The following is a 15,699-nucleotide window of genomic DNA, read 5'->3' on the forward strand; positions in this document are numbered from 1 at the left end:
TGTATAAAACATATTGAAATAAATTTGGTTCAAACTGGTTGATGCGATACTATCTGTGTATGTGTGTTATTTAAGTATATTATTAAGTATCATAAATCATTATCTGATAAGTTATTGTTTTCAATCGCATGGTACCAAGATGATAAGTAACTACACACACCACTATTATAAGCATAATTATATTATTTCGTGTTCAAAATTTTTGTGGTACCATTTTTGAATACGATAACGCTCTGAATAATGTTCGGCGCTTGCTCCTCTGGTTTAAAAAGAAAAATGAGTTTTTTCCGTCTGATATTTCATTTATCGAGGCAGACTCAAAACTATATGATATCACATTCCGAGCACTAAGAGAGGTTTGTTTATTAACGGGATATGTTGTCTAATTGGGGATAGAAATTTAATTTTAAAAACAAGGAAAGTTGTGTAAGTGAGCTTTAATATTATTTAATATACCTACAAGCCCCTTTTAAGATACATAGGTATTAATTCGATTGTATGATGTAGATGAGTGATAATAATAATAGTATTATGGTCCGAGAGTCAGACTCTTGTGGTTGTTACCTTCTATATTTTAAAAGTATGAAATACTTACTTCAAACTCCTCCCAGGAATCGGGCCTAGAAAATAACAAATAGAATAATGTGAATGCTATACAAATCATGTGTTTTTTTCATTACATTTCATTTTAATAAATGTCGTGAATTATGAAATGTTTATTTTATAAAATTGCTTGCAAGTAATGAACGGCAATTATAAAATTACTTGTTCTATTTATCTTTAAAATTTACTAGTAAATACTTGACTTTTTTAAATCTATAAAATACAGTCATTAAAAAGTTAAACTTACCAAGGCATCGATCTCGAATAGCAGATGTTTACAAATAACAAAGACATCATGAGTATCAGTAGAATTTTCATATTGTTATTTATTAATATATTATTTCACTATATGAATAACAGCTACTAATACTTTACGACATGTATGATGTTTATCCTCGTCTTAGACGTCAGTGGGGACTTCTAAATGATTTTAATAATAACTGGTTTGCAACTTTAAAAGGTGTTGCCACCATCACATTTAGTGTTTTGCAACATGACATAGTAAAATATAAATTATTATATTGTAAACCATTAATATATTCTGAAAAATGAATATGAGATGAAAATAATATCGTTATATAATGTTAAGCCGTCAACACTTGATAAAGTTATACGAGTCTAAATTGCGCTTTGTTTCATATTATTTATTGCAACACCACAAGGGTCAATGTTATCATTAGCCGAAGTAAGATTAAGTTATTTAATTTAATATTTCACTTCTAAATTTCGTTTTACTTTTATTATATCACGTAATATTGCGATAACTCTTTTCTAATGCTGAAGTCTTGTCTGAAATTTGTAGCATATTTAACTTTATCTTTATATCTATTATCTACTTGCAGTGTAGTTTTTACCGCCCGGGTTCTGAGTAGTCCTATTATTTATTGTTAATCCTTAACTAATACTTACTGTATTTGCAAACTAACTTTAAGTGGAGAATCTTAAAACCCATATTCGCGGTTTCATGCTCGTAGAGCAAAATTCTGGGTCTTTACTAGCTAGCTATCTTTTAAAGTAAATCGCACGTATTATTATGCCAATAGCTACATTGCAACTAGAAAGCATGGGGTGCAGTTCTATATTATATTGTAGTTATGGAATAGGAAAATTAAATTAGAGAGCGAGGTATAAGTACCTAATAAAGTTAACCTTTTTGTTTTTTATTATCTGTTATCTATATATGAATCTCTAAAAACCTATTAATTGAGTAAATCCCACTAGATTTACCCAATATTCATGTATCAGAAGTTAGTTCTGTGTTCAGACTCGGAGATTGTACATGGGTAATAATTACAGTAAAAACACAATGTAAAAAATAAGTTTCTGCGCGTTTACATACAGATTTCCTACAAGTACAAGCACAAAAAGATCTAATACAAATCCATGTTTGTTATCATAAATAAGAAATAAATTTAAATGACATACCTTTTTATTAAAACTTGATAACTGATGCTTTTTCTTATTTACTAGACAATTTTTTTGTCACAATTTTTTAAACCCAATGGAGAGAACATTCAATGAAATTTCCTAATTCAAAATGAAATAAGAAACACAACTACTATTTTTAGGGACCGATAAGTAGCTAGCGACAAATTTCTAATGTTTGTTCATATAACAGCAATTTAACAATAGGATCTGTAGATACAATTGTCAAATTTGGTGTATGGTTGTTGGGTTATAATATAAAGGCGTAAGCTATCCCTATACCGAATTTCAGGGAAATATACATGTAAATTTTACATATGAGAGCATTTGTTATGTCAGATGTTTGATGTGGTGTGTTGTGATATTTATTAACTCCGAAGCTATTAAAATATTTGTAAATAGTATTTACCATATATTATGTCTAAATCGTACATAAAAATGCATATCAACCAATATTTAGTAGTACTTGGGTAAAACTTGGGTTTTACTAAGTGAACCCGGGAAAAGCTAAGTTAGCAGTTTCTTCTTACCATTATTAACCATTATTTAGTTATCATGTAAAGGGTAATCATTCTCATGGTAACTAAATAATTGTATATCTTCAATGTAAGAACAGTAGTCCATCGAAAAATAGGGTTGAAGGATTTGTTAATCAATTGTTTAGGGAATGATGGTAGTGGCGTATATAGTTTTTTATGCTTAGTTGAAAATTATGTGTGTGCTCACAAAAAAGGAACTAGAGGCCCGTTTCCTTTTCCTCACCCGTCCTAGTCCATTCCTTCTCTCCAGTCGTTAATCCTTTCCTTTTCCCTTACCCCATAAAAGCGGGCAGCGCATTCACAGAGGTACTACCTTTGCGAATGTTTATGGGCGGTGGTGATCGCTTACCATCAGGCGAACCACCAGCTCAGCTGCCCGCTATGACATAAAAAAATAAATAAATGATATACAATAAAACGTTTATTCCACATTTCAAATCCATTTTAGGAAAAATTTATACTTTAAATATAACAGTAATATGTAGATAGTAGTTTATACAGTATAAGTATAAACCTATTATTAACAGGGTTAAATTATTATAATTAAGAGAATCATATTGTGCTAAATTTCAAATACCACATTTTGAAGTCCATTCTTAGCGGATGCCTACGTCATAAAGTCTATCTGCATGCGAAATTTCAGCCCGATCCGTCCAATGGTTTAAGCTGTGCGTTGTTAGATCACTATTTTGTATGGACGTTTTATTACTACCTAACCGTTCTTTGCTCCGTCTGGATTAATCCGAGGTGAAGCAAAAGAAAATATAGCCTATGTCACTCAGGATTAATATAGCTTTTATTTGGCGACTTTGAAATCGGTTCCGTAGTTTTTAAGCTAAATCGTTACATACAATCCAATCTTTCTTGTTATTACTACAATTATTTGTTTCTCATAAGACCATTTAAGATGGTCTACTGAAGATTTATGTTGCCTGTTCATCATGTTGCATATTAATTATCTGTACTAATTTTGCGGAATACAAAGGAAAATAAAAAATAAGTCATATAAAACGTTTATTAAAATTATAAATTACAATTCCAATACTCATATTCATTATAATTTTAAACCTCATTACATTTGTCGTATTTTTAAAGAAAAGTAACAAAATTTTTATTGTCCTTTCCAAAGCCGATCATAATAATGTTGTTGGCCAATGGTCCAGTACCGATAATTTTTTTGACATAACTAGTAGCTGTCACTTCCTGAAAAACAAACAAGAACATATATTACAATTATATTAGCAAGAGATCAAAATTAGAAAGATATCTGTACGTGTCGATAACTAAGAATTATGAAATTTGTCAAAAGGAAAATTCGAAATCCGTATTAAGTTTTATCAATGGTATGTTAGACATACAACAATCATTCAATACAATTATTTAATAAATAAATTGCCGTTTGTTGTGAATTCAATTGAATGATAGTTTCTTTTAGCGCGGTTGTGTTTATCTCAAATTCCCGAATACATTTTTCCGATCTGCATTTAAACGGCATTTTTCTTGACTTAATGGTTAGTTAAATGAACCTGACCACAAAATTTTAGTCAATATAAATAGCTTAGCACGAATTGGGCCAGATCGCACCGGGGAAGTACACACCCCCACAAAATCGGCGTAAAATAGGGGCATGCCTCTGTGCTTCGTACACACTACCTCGGCGAATGTTCATGGGTGGTGGTGATCGCTTACCATAAGGTGTACCATCAGCTCAGATGCCCGCAACGACACAAAAAACAAGTATAATATTATATTTTGTTGTGTTTGATTTTAAGCGAGTATTATACATTTAGAAATTAGACACTTTTTAACGGATTTTAAACGCGATTTATTCATTAATTTATTAACCCGACGTTTCGAACACTTTACAGCGAGCGTGGTTACGAGGAGAGATCAGTCTACAGATACAGTCTAGTAAACAATTATAATAATTAATACTTATGGCTATAAAATTTAAACAAGCTACGTACAGGATATTGAAGTCTATTTAATATTTCTTCATATGAATAATCCCTTTTGTACCTGTTTTGCACCTAAAATCACAAAATTTTCATATTGTTAATGTTGTTTTATAAAGATTAATTAATACAATTATACACTATTTATGTTCATATACCTTAACCAACTTTTGTACGGGATGAATGTTGCTTCTGCTGAAAATTAAAAATCACAATAAAATTAGAACCTAGAACGAGAATATGTTTTGTATATGAATCAGTTTTGAATATTTCTTATTGTAATTCTTACTCAGCTGATCTGGAATCAACACATAAAGCAAAAAGTAGACAACAACAAATAATAATTAGCTGATTCATTTTAATATCCTTAAGCATACGTGTTCCCGCTTTGTCAACACTTGAAGACTGACTTGTGTGGATGCACCGAGTTCCGTATTAATAAAGCCAGTTCGTATCATCGTATAATGAAACAAAATATTTTTTTTATAAATAATCGCTATTGTTTCCTCAAATTTCATCATAAAGACAATTTCTTTGTAATATGTGTAATGTTTAAAAATTAACGACCAATGGCAATCGTTTAAAATTTAGGGTACAAGTTTCCTTATTTTAATCAAAGCGAGATCGTATATAATAGGACGCATACTTTTTTATTTTCAAAATAATGAGGTTTTCATTCAACTTTCTGAATTTAAATTTATTAATATCATTCTAAAATGTTGCCAAAAGACGGTCTTGAATAATGAAAAAAACGTGTTAAAATTTGCAATAATTACTGATATCACTGTAGATATATAATGTAAAAATTTATAATAACAGTCTTCAGAACTTTTTGTGTCTGGATAACATTTAGCATAGGCACTCTTTCAATTATCATATCTTTCATATTTTATCATATTTTCTCTTCCAATATTTTTTGATAAACAATATAAAATATCTTATTTATGTGGCCATAGAGACAATATAGAGAAATCTTTCATGGTCTCGTTAAAAATGAAATGTCAGCAATTTCAATTACACACCATATATGAGCCAACCAAAAATATACTAATTAGTAACTAAACTACTGGCAATTTTTTACTTTGTTTATATTGGAAAAGAAAACAAGGAGTTTTTTTTTATTTCAAAATAATTAAACACAAAATCAGAAGAAATGTTTCCGGCACACATTGAAAGCAAGTAATTAGGTCAGATACATCATACATATTACTTACCTATTTATAACTGTAATAATTGTTCACATAATAGGATAGGTTGTAAAATGTCGCTGTTTATTGCTTGTTTATTATCCTCTGAAATTAGATTTGGCGACGTCTGCTATTTTATGAGATTGTAAACAGTTACTATAATCGCATTTTGATAGCAGCGATTTATTTTGAGTGTTAAGTGCGGTGATAAATATAAATGACAATTGAACTCTACATATCGTATTTTTACTTATCTGTAAACTGTGTAAACACAAAAAATAAATTCATATAATACAACAATATTGTATCGATGTTGAATATTACATACACCTTAACTAATAATAAATATATAGAATTTTTCATTTCATTTTGTATTATTTCATCCATTTTTAAATTAGTTTCGCAGGAAAGAATTGTGATGAACTTGTTTGACCCTAGGAAGTTGGAACTATGTAGTCTTTATAACGTACGGATCCGCTAAAATGTGTAACAAATATAGATCCTTCGATTAACAAATGGTATGTGCTCATTTTTAACTCTAACCAGACAAAGCGTGGTAGTTGTTAATAAATTGTTTGCATCATCATGATCATGTACGCTTAGGTCAATAGCGAAAATTTATATTAGTTACATTTAAAACTATGTCTATCATTTAATGGGTTTCCTGGTAAATGATTATCTTACAAGGAGCTTAAATTTAGATAAAGGATTAGTATAATACCAAATTAAACAATATATTTCAAGTACTATGTACCCAACTTTTTGATTTTTTTTTGGCAATTTCAGTAGCACAGGCGGAAAATGTATTCGAAAAACGAAAGCATTGTGTTAACGATACCCTAAGGAAGATACAAATACTTTAAGAAATATTTATGGAGGTTTTTCGGAATGGAATCCCAGAAGGTGCTAGAAAGCGACGCGCGGACTAAAAATACGCGAAAAACACGTTACAAATCCCTCGTCACGCATAATTCTTAATACTGAGATTACTGAACGGCTTTCTTGCCAGACTAAAAAAATATAACAACCAATTAGGTTGACTTTGAATTATTTAAGGAAATTCTTATGTATTTAAACCTCATTTTTGTTTCGACTTTATTAAATTTAAACATATTGAGAAGTGTTTTTTGGAACCACAGCACTTATATTAAATCTGAGGCACATAATTAAATCAATGTTTAATAGCATATAAGGAATAAAATAATACGGATACTGAAAGATTGTTCTCAAGTATAACTGATTTATGGTTTGGACAAAAATTTGCCACTCCATTAAGCCTAGCCTAGAAATCTACTCATTATTCAGTTATTAACGCACAATTATGGATTTTAATAACGCAATTGAATAAAAAAAGGCTAAATTAATATTCTTACTTAGATGTTATTGTGAAATCGGAGTCAATTGAAACGCTTAGGGTGTTAGCAAGCTTCAGTTCAATAGTATCGAAAACAGGCGATAAAAATATTGCATTTGTTACGTATTTGATGGAAATATTTGACAGTTAAATCGATAATGCTCCATTGAAAACTTGTTTCGAAATCAACACATGAGTAATGTTAATTAAGTAATGGATCCTAAGGGTGTAATCACCAAGGGCCAGGCTTAATTAATTAATGGCCATTCATCTCTCTCAGCAACTCCTATATGTAGAGTTTTAAACATGCATTGATTACATACTGAGAGAGATTTATGGATAATTCTAGACGTTCATTAAAATTACAGTTGTATCAGAAATGTATACGTAAACTGAAAATTATTATAATTTAGATTACGTACTGTTAGAAACCTTCTGTATCGACTACATAAAGAATTTTCAGGGTTAAATCAATAACCACATAGAAATATGCTTGCTGTTTATACCCTGCTCTTCGGTAAATTTTCCATTGTGACGGCTAATATATACAACTCTAATTAGAGATATCATATTCATGTAAAATTATACGGTCAATCTCATTGACTATTGCGATTGCAGGGGCCTACAATACTTTTGTCAAACAAATAAGATTTCAGTTAAACGAAATGTTTCTTATGAAAATAAAAAAAGATTCAGGCTCAGTAACAATTAGCCGGAGTTTATACAACGTTCCAGTACCCTCATTTAAAGAGAGCGGAAGCGAAAAATTTTAGCTTTTTACTACGGCAATTTTTTGTCGTACTTACTCTTAAAACAAAACGTAATGACCCGCACGGTACGCATTTGTTCGCGAACAATTCGAATAGGCAATTTTTCATGTAGAACAATTGAGGGCGGCGCTGCGACACAATCGGTGGAGTATATATGCGTTTGTCGTATGAGACTCGTGCTCCTACCCAAATTATGTGGACGTACTTTAGAAAACATACTTAATTAAAAGCCTGATATGCTACATTTAATATGTATGATACGTAAATTTGATATTTATACTAAAAACATACTTTCATCCATCAACAATCGAGTCATTAATTCAGGAGCAAATAAATTAATACAAATGTATTAAATATTGCATTTTATTAGTAATAACTATAATGCAATACATAAATATTGCATTTATTGATTAACCATGATATTTAACTCAGAAATTAACAGATTATTTTAAAATTACACATTGTTATGTTATGTTATTATAAAAATTTACCTCATGACATTAAGAGTCATAACTTATTTCATAAGCAATATGGACCACTGCATATGCAATATAAATGTTTATTGTATTTATTATTAACCATACGTATTGTCCGCGGTGATCATAAAATCTCGCCTCTTATGATTTTCATGACGACCGTGGCTCAAGGAAGTGAACAGGAATTTTTCGTTTTATTTTATGATAGCGCGTACTGTCGCAGAGAAATATTGGCTAAGCGAAATAGCTCGTAAAGAAAACAGCTTCCCTTCTCTTAGACTACGCACAGATAAACGTGGTATTATTATATTTCGATTATAATCTGTGAATAAATAAGACCTAACATAAAAAACATTGGGTATATTGTTATTTGGAAGTCGAAAATCTAATTAAAATTATTGTATATGTTATATGTATACTGTGACTTTAAATCAAGGGAACCTACCACATAAACATCTTCAATTGATACCAATAAATCCAGTTTCACAGCGAAGCTTTATTCGTTTACGTAAACTTTGAGATTGACTCTAACAAGGCTCGGAGAGGTGGAGCGTTGGCGATTTCTACTCTTAAAATCCAATTTAAATGCATTCCTCTGTACCACAAGAGACTCGCCGATACGCTCGGGGGACCAATTAACTTATTCACCCTTAACATTTCATTGCTCAACTTTAGTACCAATTTCATATCAGTTCCTTCTTTCAATCTTTTTGGCTATTGAGTCTGCGATCGATTTTACATTTTGCTTTTTTAAACAGAAACAAATTTATTTCATAAATAGTTTAGATTTATTGTAGATGTCGTATATTACGTAATTTAGAATGGATTCCATATATCAAAATCATGTATAATACGTAAGAGTTCAATTACCTACAGTAACATTATAATGTTTTATAAATAATCAATCGGTCTTTTATAAATCTTGTCCCCTTTGTTCCTAATAATGTTCTACTATTTCTTTGTCGCTCAAAGTTCAAAAAGTCATTTAAAATTACAATTTAAACATCCTAATAGAAACGTTCGCACTAAGAATTGTTGTAAAGTGTAATGGGTTCAGGTGAAATTAACGCAGAAAAATAGGAAAAGTTAGAACGAGTTTTCTGCTAAGGTTTTTTCCTTCGGCCAGTGGCGCTTTGATTGCGCACTGTTGAATTTATAATACCATTTCAAAGTTCACTTTATTGAATAAAAATTTAGAGTTGTCAAAGACTCATATTAAAAAACATATATGCAATATGTAAAATCAAAACCAGTTTTTATAAAGGAAACTTATTATGAGCTTAACATTTTTCATTAGCTTTTAATTTATATAAATTGAACGAACGAGGAAAATAAGAAAGGAATGTAAGTGTCTTATTAAACGCATACACATAAACAGTAGTTATGTTAAGATATATAAGGCAATATAAATTATTTATCTCAAATGACCCTTGTTAACATGTTAAATTTTGTACAAGTTCTATTTCTTAATATACGTTATCTGTGTCGCTATCGAAACGAGTTTTAAGCGCCAGATTATAATAACCTTGATCACAAATGCTTTTATTTATTTGCGAATTTTTAATATTTTTAGCAATAATATAAATATTTTCCTTATTCACGATGATGCTTACGAAACATAAATACCGATCAAACATTTGAACACCACGAGATGCTATTTATAATGTGTCTAGAAAAACTTGTTGGAATTAAACTTAACGTGACGATGCTCTTATGTAATTTTATAGCGTGTAAGGCAGGAAAAACAACTTAATTTTTATTATTACCTATTATGTTCGGACCTGTTTGAAGACATATATTATATTCTGTTGTATCAATATAATTCCGTTACAATTTTTTTATTATTACTATCTATTGATAACTTTAACAGACAAACTATCCTATACCTACACATTTGAATAATTTTTCTAATCGAATTGTATCATATAATTATCATTATATATTCTTTAATAAAAGTCTACTTTTTAATTTTTATATAGTTTAATAAATATAACAGAAGGTAAATGTGGAATACACAACTATGTTAATTTAGACCTCCGAACTGCAAGGGATCATTCAGTAGTAAGGATAATTGAGTGCTTGATAGATAGAACTAAATATTATGTAAGATATACGAGAGATCTTACATAATATTAAGTTATTTTCTGTGCCTGAGCTAGGATTTCGAACACGATTACAAAACACGTTACTAAACAGATACGAGGAAAGAATGTGTTAAAAAAAACATATAAGTCGTATGGTTTTCTTTAGCTTTTCGTTTTAAAATGTTTCTATATAATTTTATGCATTATTTTGATGGGAAAAGCCATAGAAGAAGGTTAATTTATTTATTTTAGATTTCACAGCCCCCGCGTAATATTTATTTAATATTTTTACTGCTTTCCTGTTGTACTATATTAATTCGAGGAGTATAAAAATTGTGAATTAAATAAAGATATATTAATGAACTTGGTTAATAATAATTAATATTTAACTGCATAAAAGTACCATTTTCTGTTTTAAATATTGCTAATGAATTGTTTATAAGCTATATACATTTATAAGTTTATACATTTATTTTAAACACAATTCTGACGATACCGATGATAACGCATAATATTAATTGTTATGCATTGCATTCCATAGGATTTTCCTTCAAATTAAACGAATCATTATACGCAAATTTATAATATAAGGAAACCACAATTAACGTCGTTCGAGCTTCTGATAAAGTTCGCATAACACTATTATCCTTAACATGACACACCGATACATAATATAACTTCATTTAATTTAATTTAATTCTGATAAGTAATATTTTATAATTAGTTTACAAAAAGGAAAATATGTAATTAACTAGACCATTTGATTAACGGTAGATAGTATTTATCGACTTCCTATTTGTTTAAACTTCGTGAATTATGCTTATTTAACGAGGAAATTTTCTCAATTAAAAAAAGGAGGTTATTAATTCGATGTGCACGTAATATAGTCAGAATTGCACAGTTTTTGGTCAGCATGTAAGTCGATAACAGCTAAGGGCGTGAGCGTTGTATATATCTTTGCCCACTCAAAAACTACAAGTTGATTAGTAATCATTTTAGTATTTTCTTGTGTTTGTAAATAGTAATGATTTTTTTTCATTGGGTACGGACTCAAACTTATCGATCAAAGCAAGTTTCATGAAAATCGGTTTTGTGGTTTTAAAATAGAGGTTAAGAGGCTAAGGGCTAAATATTTACAAGGAAAATAGCTTCCAGCTTTACACGCGCTTCGAACGATTGAATTGTTAAAGTCGATTTAGAAGAATTGAGTATAATTGATATATATATGGCCTGAACCCTCATAGGAGGCCTGTGTCCCAGCAGTGGGAACATATATGGGCTGATGACGACGACGATGACGACGATATATATATACATATAGCCTTCCTCAATAAATGGGCTATCTAATACTGAGAGAATTTTTCAAATCGGACCAGTAGTTCCTGAGATTAGTGCGTTCAAACAATCAAACTCTTCAGCTTTACAATATTAGTATAGATAAGCATTAACAAGTAATTTATCCACATTGTTCCGTAGGTATTTACATTAAAGCTAAGGTTGGTGAAAGTTTTTCTTCAATTTTGAGGTTGCATTTGAAAATTAAAGGTTTTTAAAGTAGAAATTTTTACACAAATGTTTTGGCAATGTGAGGTATCGTTTGGTAGGGAAACGTATCTCAATGTGTTTTGAACCGAACGGATTTGATATAAATAATTAGAGAGAGTAAAAGTGAAGTCCCGTGTCCCCTAGTGGGGTATGGGGCAGATGATGTACATCTGTTTGACCGATCGATTTTCTTTACGGACAAGTAGGTGATCAACCTTCTGTGTCCTGCCAGACCGAGACAATTTTTTTTGTGCGTCTCCACCGGGAATTGAACCCAGGACCCCTCGGTTCTACGCCCACGCGTTAACCGCTGTACCAAGGAGGCGGTATATAAATAATTAACTAACTAGGTATTGCATATAATGCTTCTCATATGATTGTTCTAAATATGTTGCTTTTTTTATTTTTTTTAATAACTATTTGTTTTATTTTATGAACCTATATATTTCCGTACCTAATATTTATTTTATCGTATAAGTTAATTAACCAACTTAATCAACTTCTTTATCTTTGTAGATAATATTCATGACATTTAACATTAACTGACAAATGTTGTTGTTTAAAAAAAATTGTCTAAAAAGGTTATATTTCCCTTTTCATACTTCATTGCTATTTCTTTCTCATAGGTAAACACGTAGTTTACAAAACATGTGTTCATAATATGCAGTGGCTAGGTATGTAGTCAACATCAATGTAGAAATGTCAATGCTGTTTTACTTACATTGATCTAATTAAATAATGTGTGCAATAATATTTGTATCCGTGGCTTACATCTCTAAACGGGTTAATTGCAAAATTAATTCTTATCACTAAGGCCTTATTCAAAAGTCCACTTTATGAAATCTATTTTAGTCTATGTCAGGAGTGATTTCGAAGTAGACAACAGTTTCGTATAATTATAAGAAATGAATACTTTTATTGTTATAACTTTTACAGTTGTTGCTGCTTTAGTACTCGTAGAATGTAGTCCTTCAAGGTACGTACAAATATTTGTGAGATTTTAAAAAGTAATATCAAACACAAGAAAATACCATCTTCATTATTTGTTTATTGGTTATCAATATACGCTTTAACTTAATTCTCCTTGTATGTTTAAGGTATATAAGACAATTTTTTTTTCATACATAAATCAATATATCGTATATTCAACAAAATATTTACGAACATTAATGCTGAATAATACGTGACTGTTTTTAAATGAAGCTAAAAGATTAAATTTTTTTCAGAAGAAGGCATTCGCATCATGACGACAGTGACGAGGTAATGACAATTAATGAATATTTTTCCGATTTGTTTATTGTACTTGTAGTATTATAGGCATATAGTAGTAGTATTTATAGGCATATGAGCAGTACATGTATGTACATATGCCTGTACATTATACAAAAAAAAAATAGTTTTAAAAAGTAATTTGGATATAAGTAGCTGAATAGATTAATGAAACGTATAGTACATATAAAACGAATGTACATATAAAATTCGTATTGAACACGATTGCAGTAATATAATGCATCTGCGTAAAAAAATAATTGATCTTTTTATGCAAATTGACCGTTAACGCTAATCGTACGTAAATAAACAATTTCTTAGTGGAAAAATGCACTTTTCAGTTGTTATCGGTTTTGTTACAATAACAATTTGTGCCGCTTTTTTCCGTCATCAATATTTTCATCATCCTTTACCCATAAATAGCGGGCAAGATATATGCAGAGGCTCGTTTACCATCAGGCGAACCACCAAGCCAGTAGACCACTATGATATAAAATTATATTATTTATCTGTGGATTTATTCCATTTTACATTTACTCTAATAAATAATGTTTATGGAAATAACTTTCTGACTGAGTCATAAAATAAACCTCTTATAAACATAATTTACTGGTACTTTTGAATATATGAAAATTAACATTTCAGATTATCATAATACGAGGTAATCGCAAGCTCAAGTGTCAAGAAAATGATTCTTCGTCGTCGTCGTCGTCGTCTTCATCTTCATCTTCATCATCATCTTCATCTTCAGAGGAAGATAATGATTGCAATGGGGTATGCAATAAAATTAGTTTTGTAGTACAGCAAATAAAACAAAACGATTAAAAGTAGAGATGTAGACAAAGTTTAGACTAGCTCAGCCTCTTAATGAATAACCATATGAGAATCACTGATATTAGCTTATCACTTATATTAGTGTTTGATAGGGCTAATTAAATGTTCCCATAATCATCAACTACAAAAATGGATACTTTCTAGGATCATTGGTATTTTTAGTGAAGTAGTAGGTACACAGGAAACACTCCAATTTGTTTAGAGAACGTTCGCGTTACGCTGAGTTTCTTCAAGCGAGGTTGGATTGCGGCTCTAATGAGCAATAATGACGAATGCCTGCCCAACTTCTACTTCAAAATTTTTATTTTAAGTTTGGTGCGGATTGAGAAACGTTGTTGAATCCATGTTTTAGCGATGCTTTATATATTTTTTATCATGATGCAGTGATATTGTTTCACAGTATACGGATAATTGTTACGACCATATTCATTATTAATTTTGTTTATTTTCCATTTTCGAAATATTAGTACTTTTGTATGTAGCGATTTTAGATATTATAGATTTAAAATTGTAAGATCTAATAGAGCTCAGTACCGTCTTTAAAGCTTCATTTAGAAACTTATTAGAAATGCGCAATCATCGAATTGATCCCCATGAATAAAGCCAGGATTGATCCGGGATAAAAACGTCCTGTGTTAAGTAGTACATCTATATTTTTTTAATAAGAGGTTTTTCTGTATTGACAAATTGTTATACTCTTATGTTTTTATAATAATATTCATTGCAGGGTCGAAATACTAACGATGATTCTTCTTCATCATCTTCTTCGTCATCTTCATCTTCATCTTCCTCTTCAGAAGAAAATGATGACAATAATGAGTCGAAAAATAATTCTGGATTTCAAGTAAGTAACTTGCTGGTAGAGTCGAGCCTTCGGCGTGAAATTTTAGCATGCTATTGTGTTTCGTTCGTAGAATGGGCAAGCAGGAGGCCCGTATTCTTTTCCTCACCCTTCCCTGTCCATACTTCTATTTCCGTCAACAATCCTTTGCTTATATTTCACCGCTTTGTAGCGGGCAACGCATTTGTAGCGGTCCTACCGTTTCAAATATGGGCGGTGGTGGCAGCCAAACCACCAGCTCAGTAAAAAAAGATGTATAATCTATCTAAATCAATTGCTAGTCTCGCTAAAACGTAGCGAATTAGCGTTGTCATCGTTAGCTTATATGTTGATACCAATGGTATTGTACAGATATTCAGATTTCTATAGCATTGTGTGTAGATATTATATGGATAGTAACAGTTCCGTTCGCGTTAAACCGAGGTCACAATTTTTGTTATATATTTTCCTTATCATTAAATTTGAAACTCAAATAGACTATGGTGTTAATATTCTTAATAATATTATCAGGGTTTGTCCCTTACTGAAAGGATCAAACGTAATATTCGATAAGATGATATCGTTAGGTTGAACTTTACTCTATTAGGTACTATCAGCATAGCCAAAACAAATTTACTTTATTTGTATAAATTAATATCTACTTGTTTTCTTATATTTAAAAGTATTCTGGCTTTCAAAAGTTACATGGTAAATAATGGAAATTTTTTTTTCAGCATAAAAAGTATGTACACATCAAGGGAAGAAAGGATTAAGAAGAATTAAATGTATAAAACGACTTTTAAATGTGTTTACTCGATATGTATTGATATTGTTGTAA

At 30.3% G+C, this 15,699-nt stretch overlaps 1 protein-coding gene and 1 long non-coding RNA gene across 3 annotated transcripts in view; one reads left to right on the forward strand and one right to left on the reverse strand.

Annotated features, from left to right (window-relative positions):
• The window catches only part of LOC119833269, a 2,871-nt gene extending 1,823 nt beyond the window's left edge, over positions 1 to 1,048 (reverse strand). The window contains exons 1-2 of the long non-coding RNA XR_005287946.1: positions 851 to 1,048; positions 596 to 620 (exon numbers count right to left, since the gene is read on the reverse strand). This is a non-coding gene — a long non-coding RNA (uncharacterized LOC119833269). The remainder of the gene's footprint in view (positions 1 to 595; positions 621 to 850) is intronic.
• An 11,747-nt stretch (positions 1,049 to 12,795) lies between these two features.
• LOC119833542 (osteocalcin 2-like) lies at positions 12,796 to 15,699 on the forward strand. 2 transcript variants are annotated; one of them, XM_038357592.1, is made up of 5 exons: positions 12,796 to 12,914; positions 13,165 to 13,198; positions 13,853 to 13,981; positions 14,769 to 14,885; positions 15,596 to 15,699. In XM_038357592.1, exons 1-5 carry the CDS (start codon positions 12,844 to 12,846, stop codon positions 15,632 to 15,634), a joined length of 390 nt encoding a protein of 129 aa, XP_038213520.1. In that variant the 5' UTR covers positions 12,796 to 12,843; the 3' UTR covers positions 15,635 to 15,699. The 2 variants fall into 2 exon arrangements, with proteins under 2 accessions (XP_038213520.1, XP_038213521.1); XM_038357593.1 differs by having other exon boundaries at positions 12,803 to 12,914; positions 13,168 to 13,198.

This window comes from Zerene cesonia, chromosome 17 (genome assembly GCF_012273895.1).
Source record: "Zerene cesonia ecotype Mississippi chromosome 17, Zerene_cesonia_1.1, whole genome shotgun sequence".
Lineage (NCBI taxonomy): Eukaryota > Metazoa > Arthropoda > Insecta > Lepidoptera > Pieridae > Zerene > Zerene cesonia.

Coding starts and splice junctions, on each gene's coding strand:
- LOC119833542 (XM_038357592.1), top strand. CDS start 12,844: ATGAATACTTTTATTGTTATAACTTTTACAGTTGTTGCTGCTTTAGTA. Junction 13,982..14,768: donor AAGATAATGATTGCAATGGG/GTATGCAATAAA, acceptor TATTCATTGCAG/GGTCGAAATACTAACGATGA. Junction 14,886..15,595: donor AAAATAATTCTGGATTTCAA/GTAAGTAACTTG, acceptor TTTTTTTTTCAG/CATAAAAAGTATGTACACAT.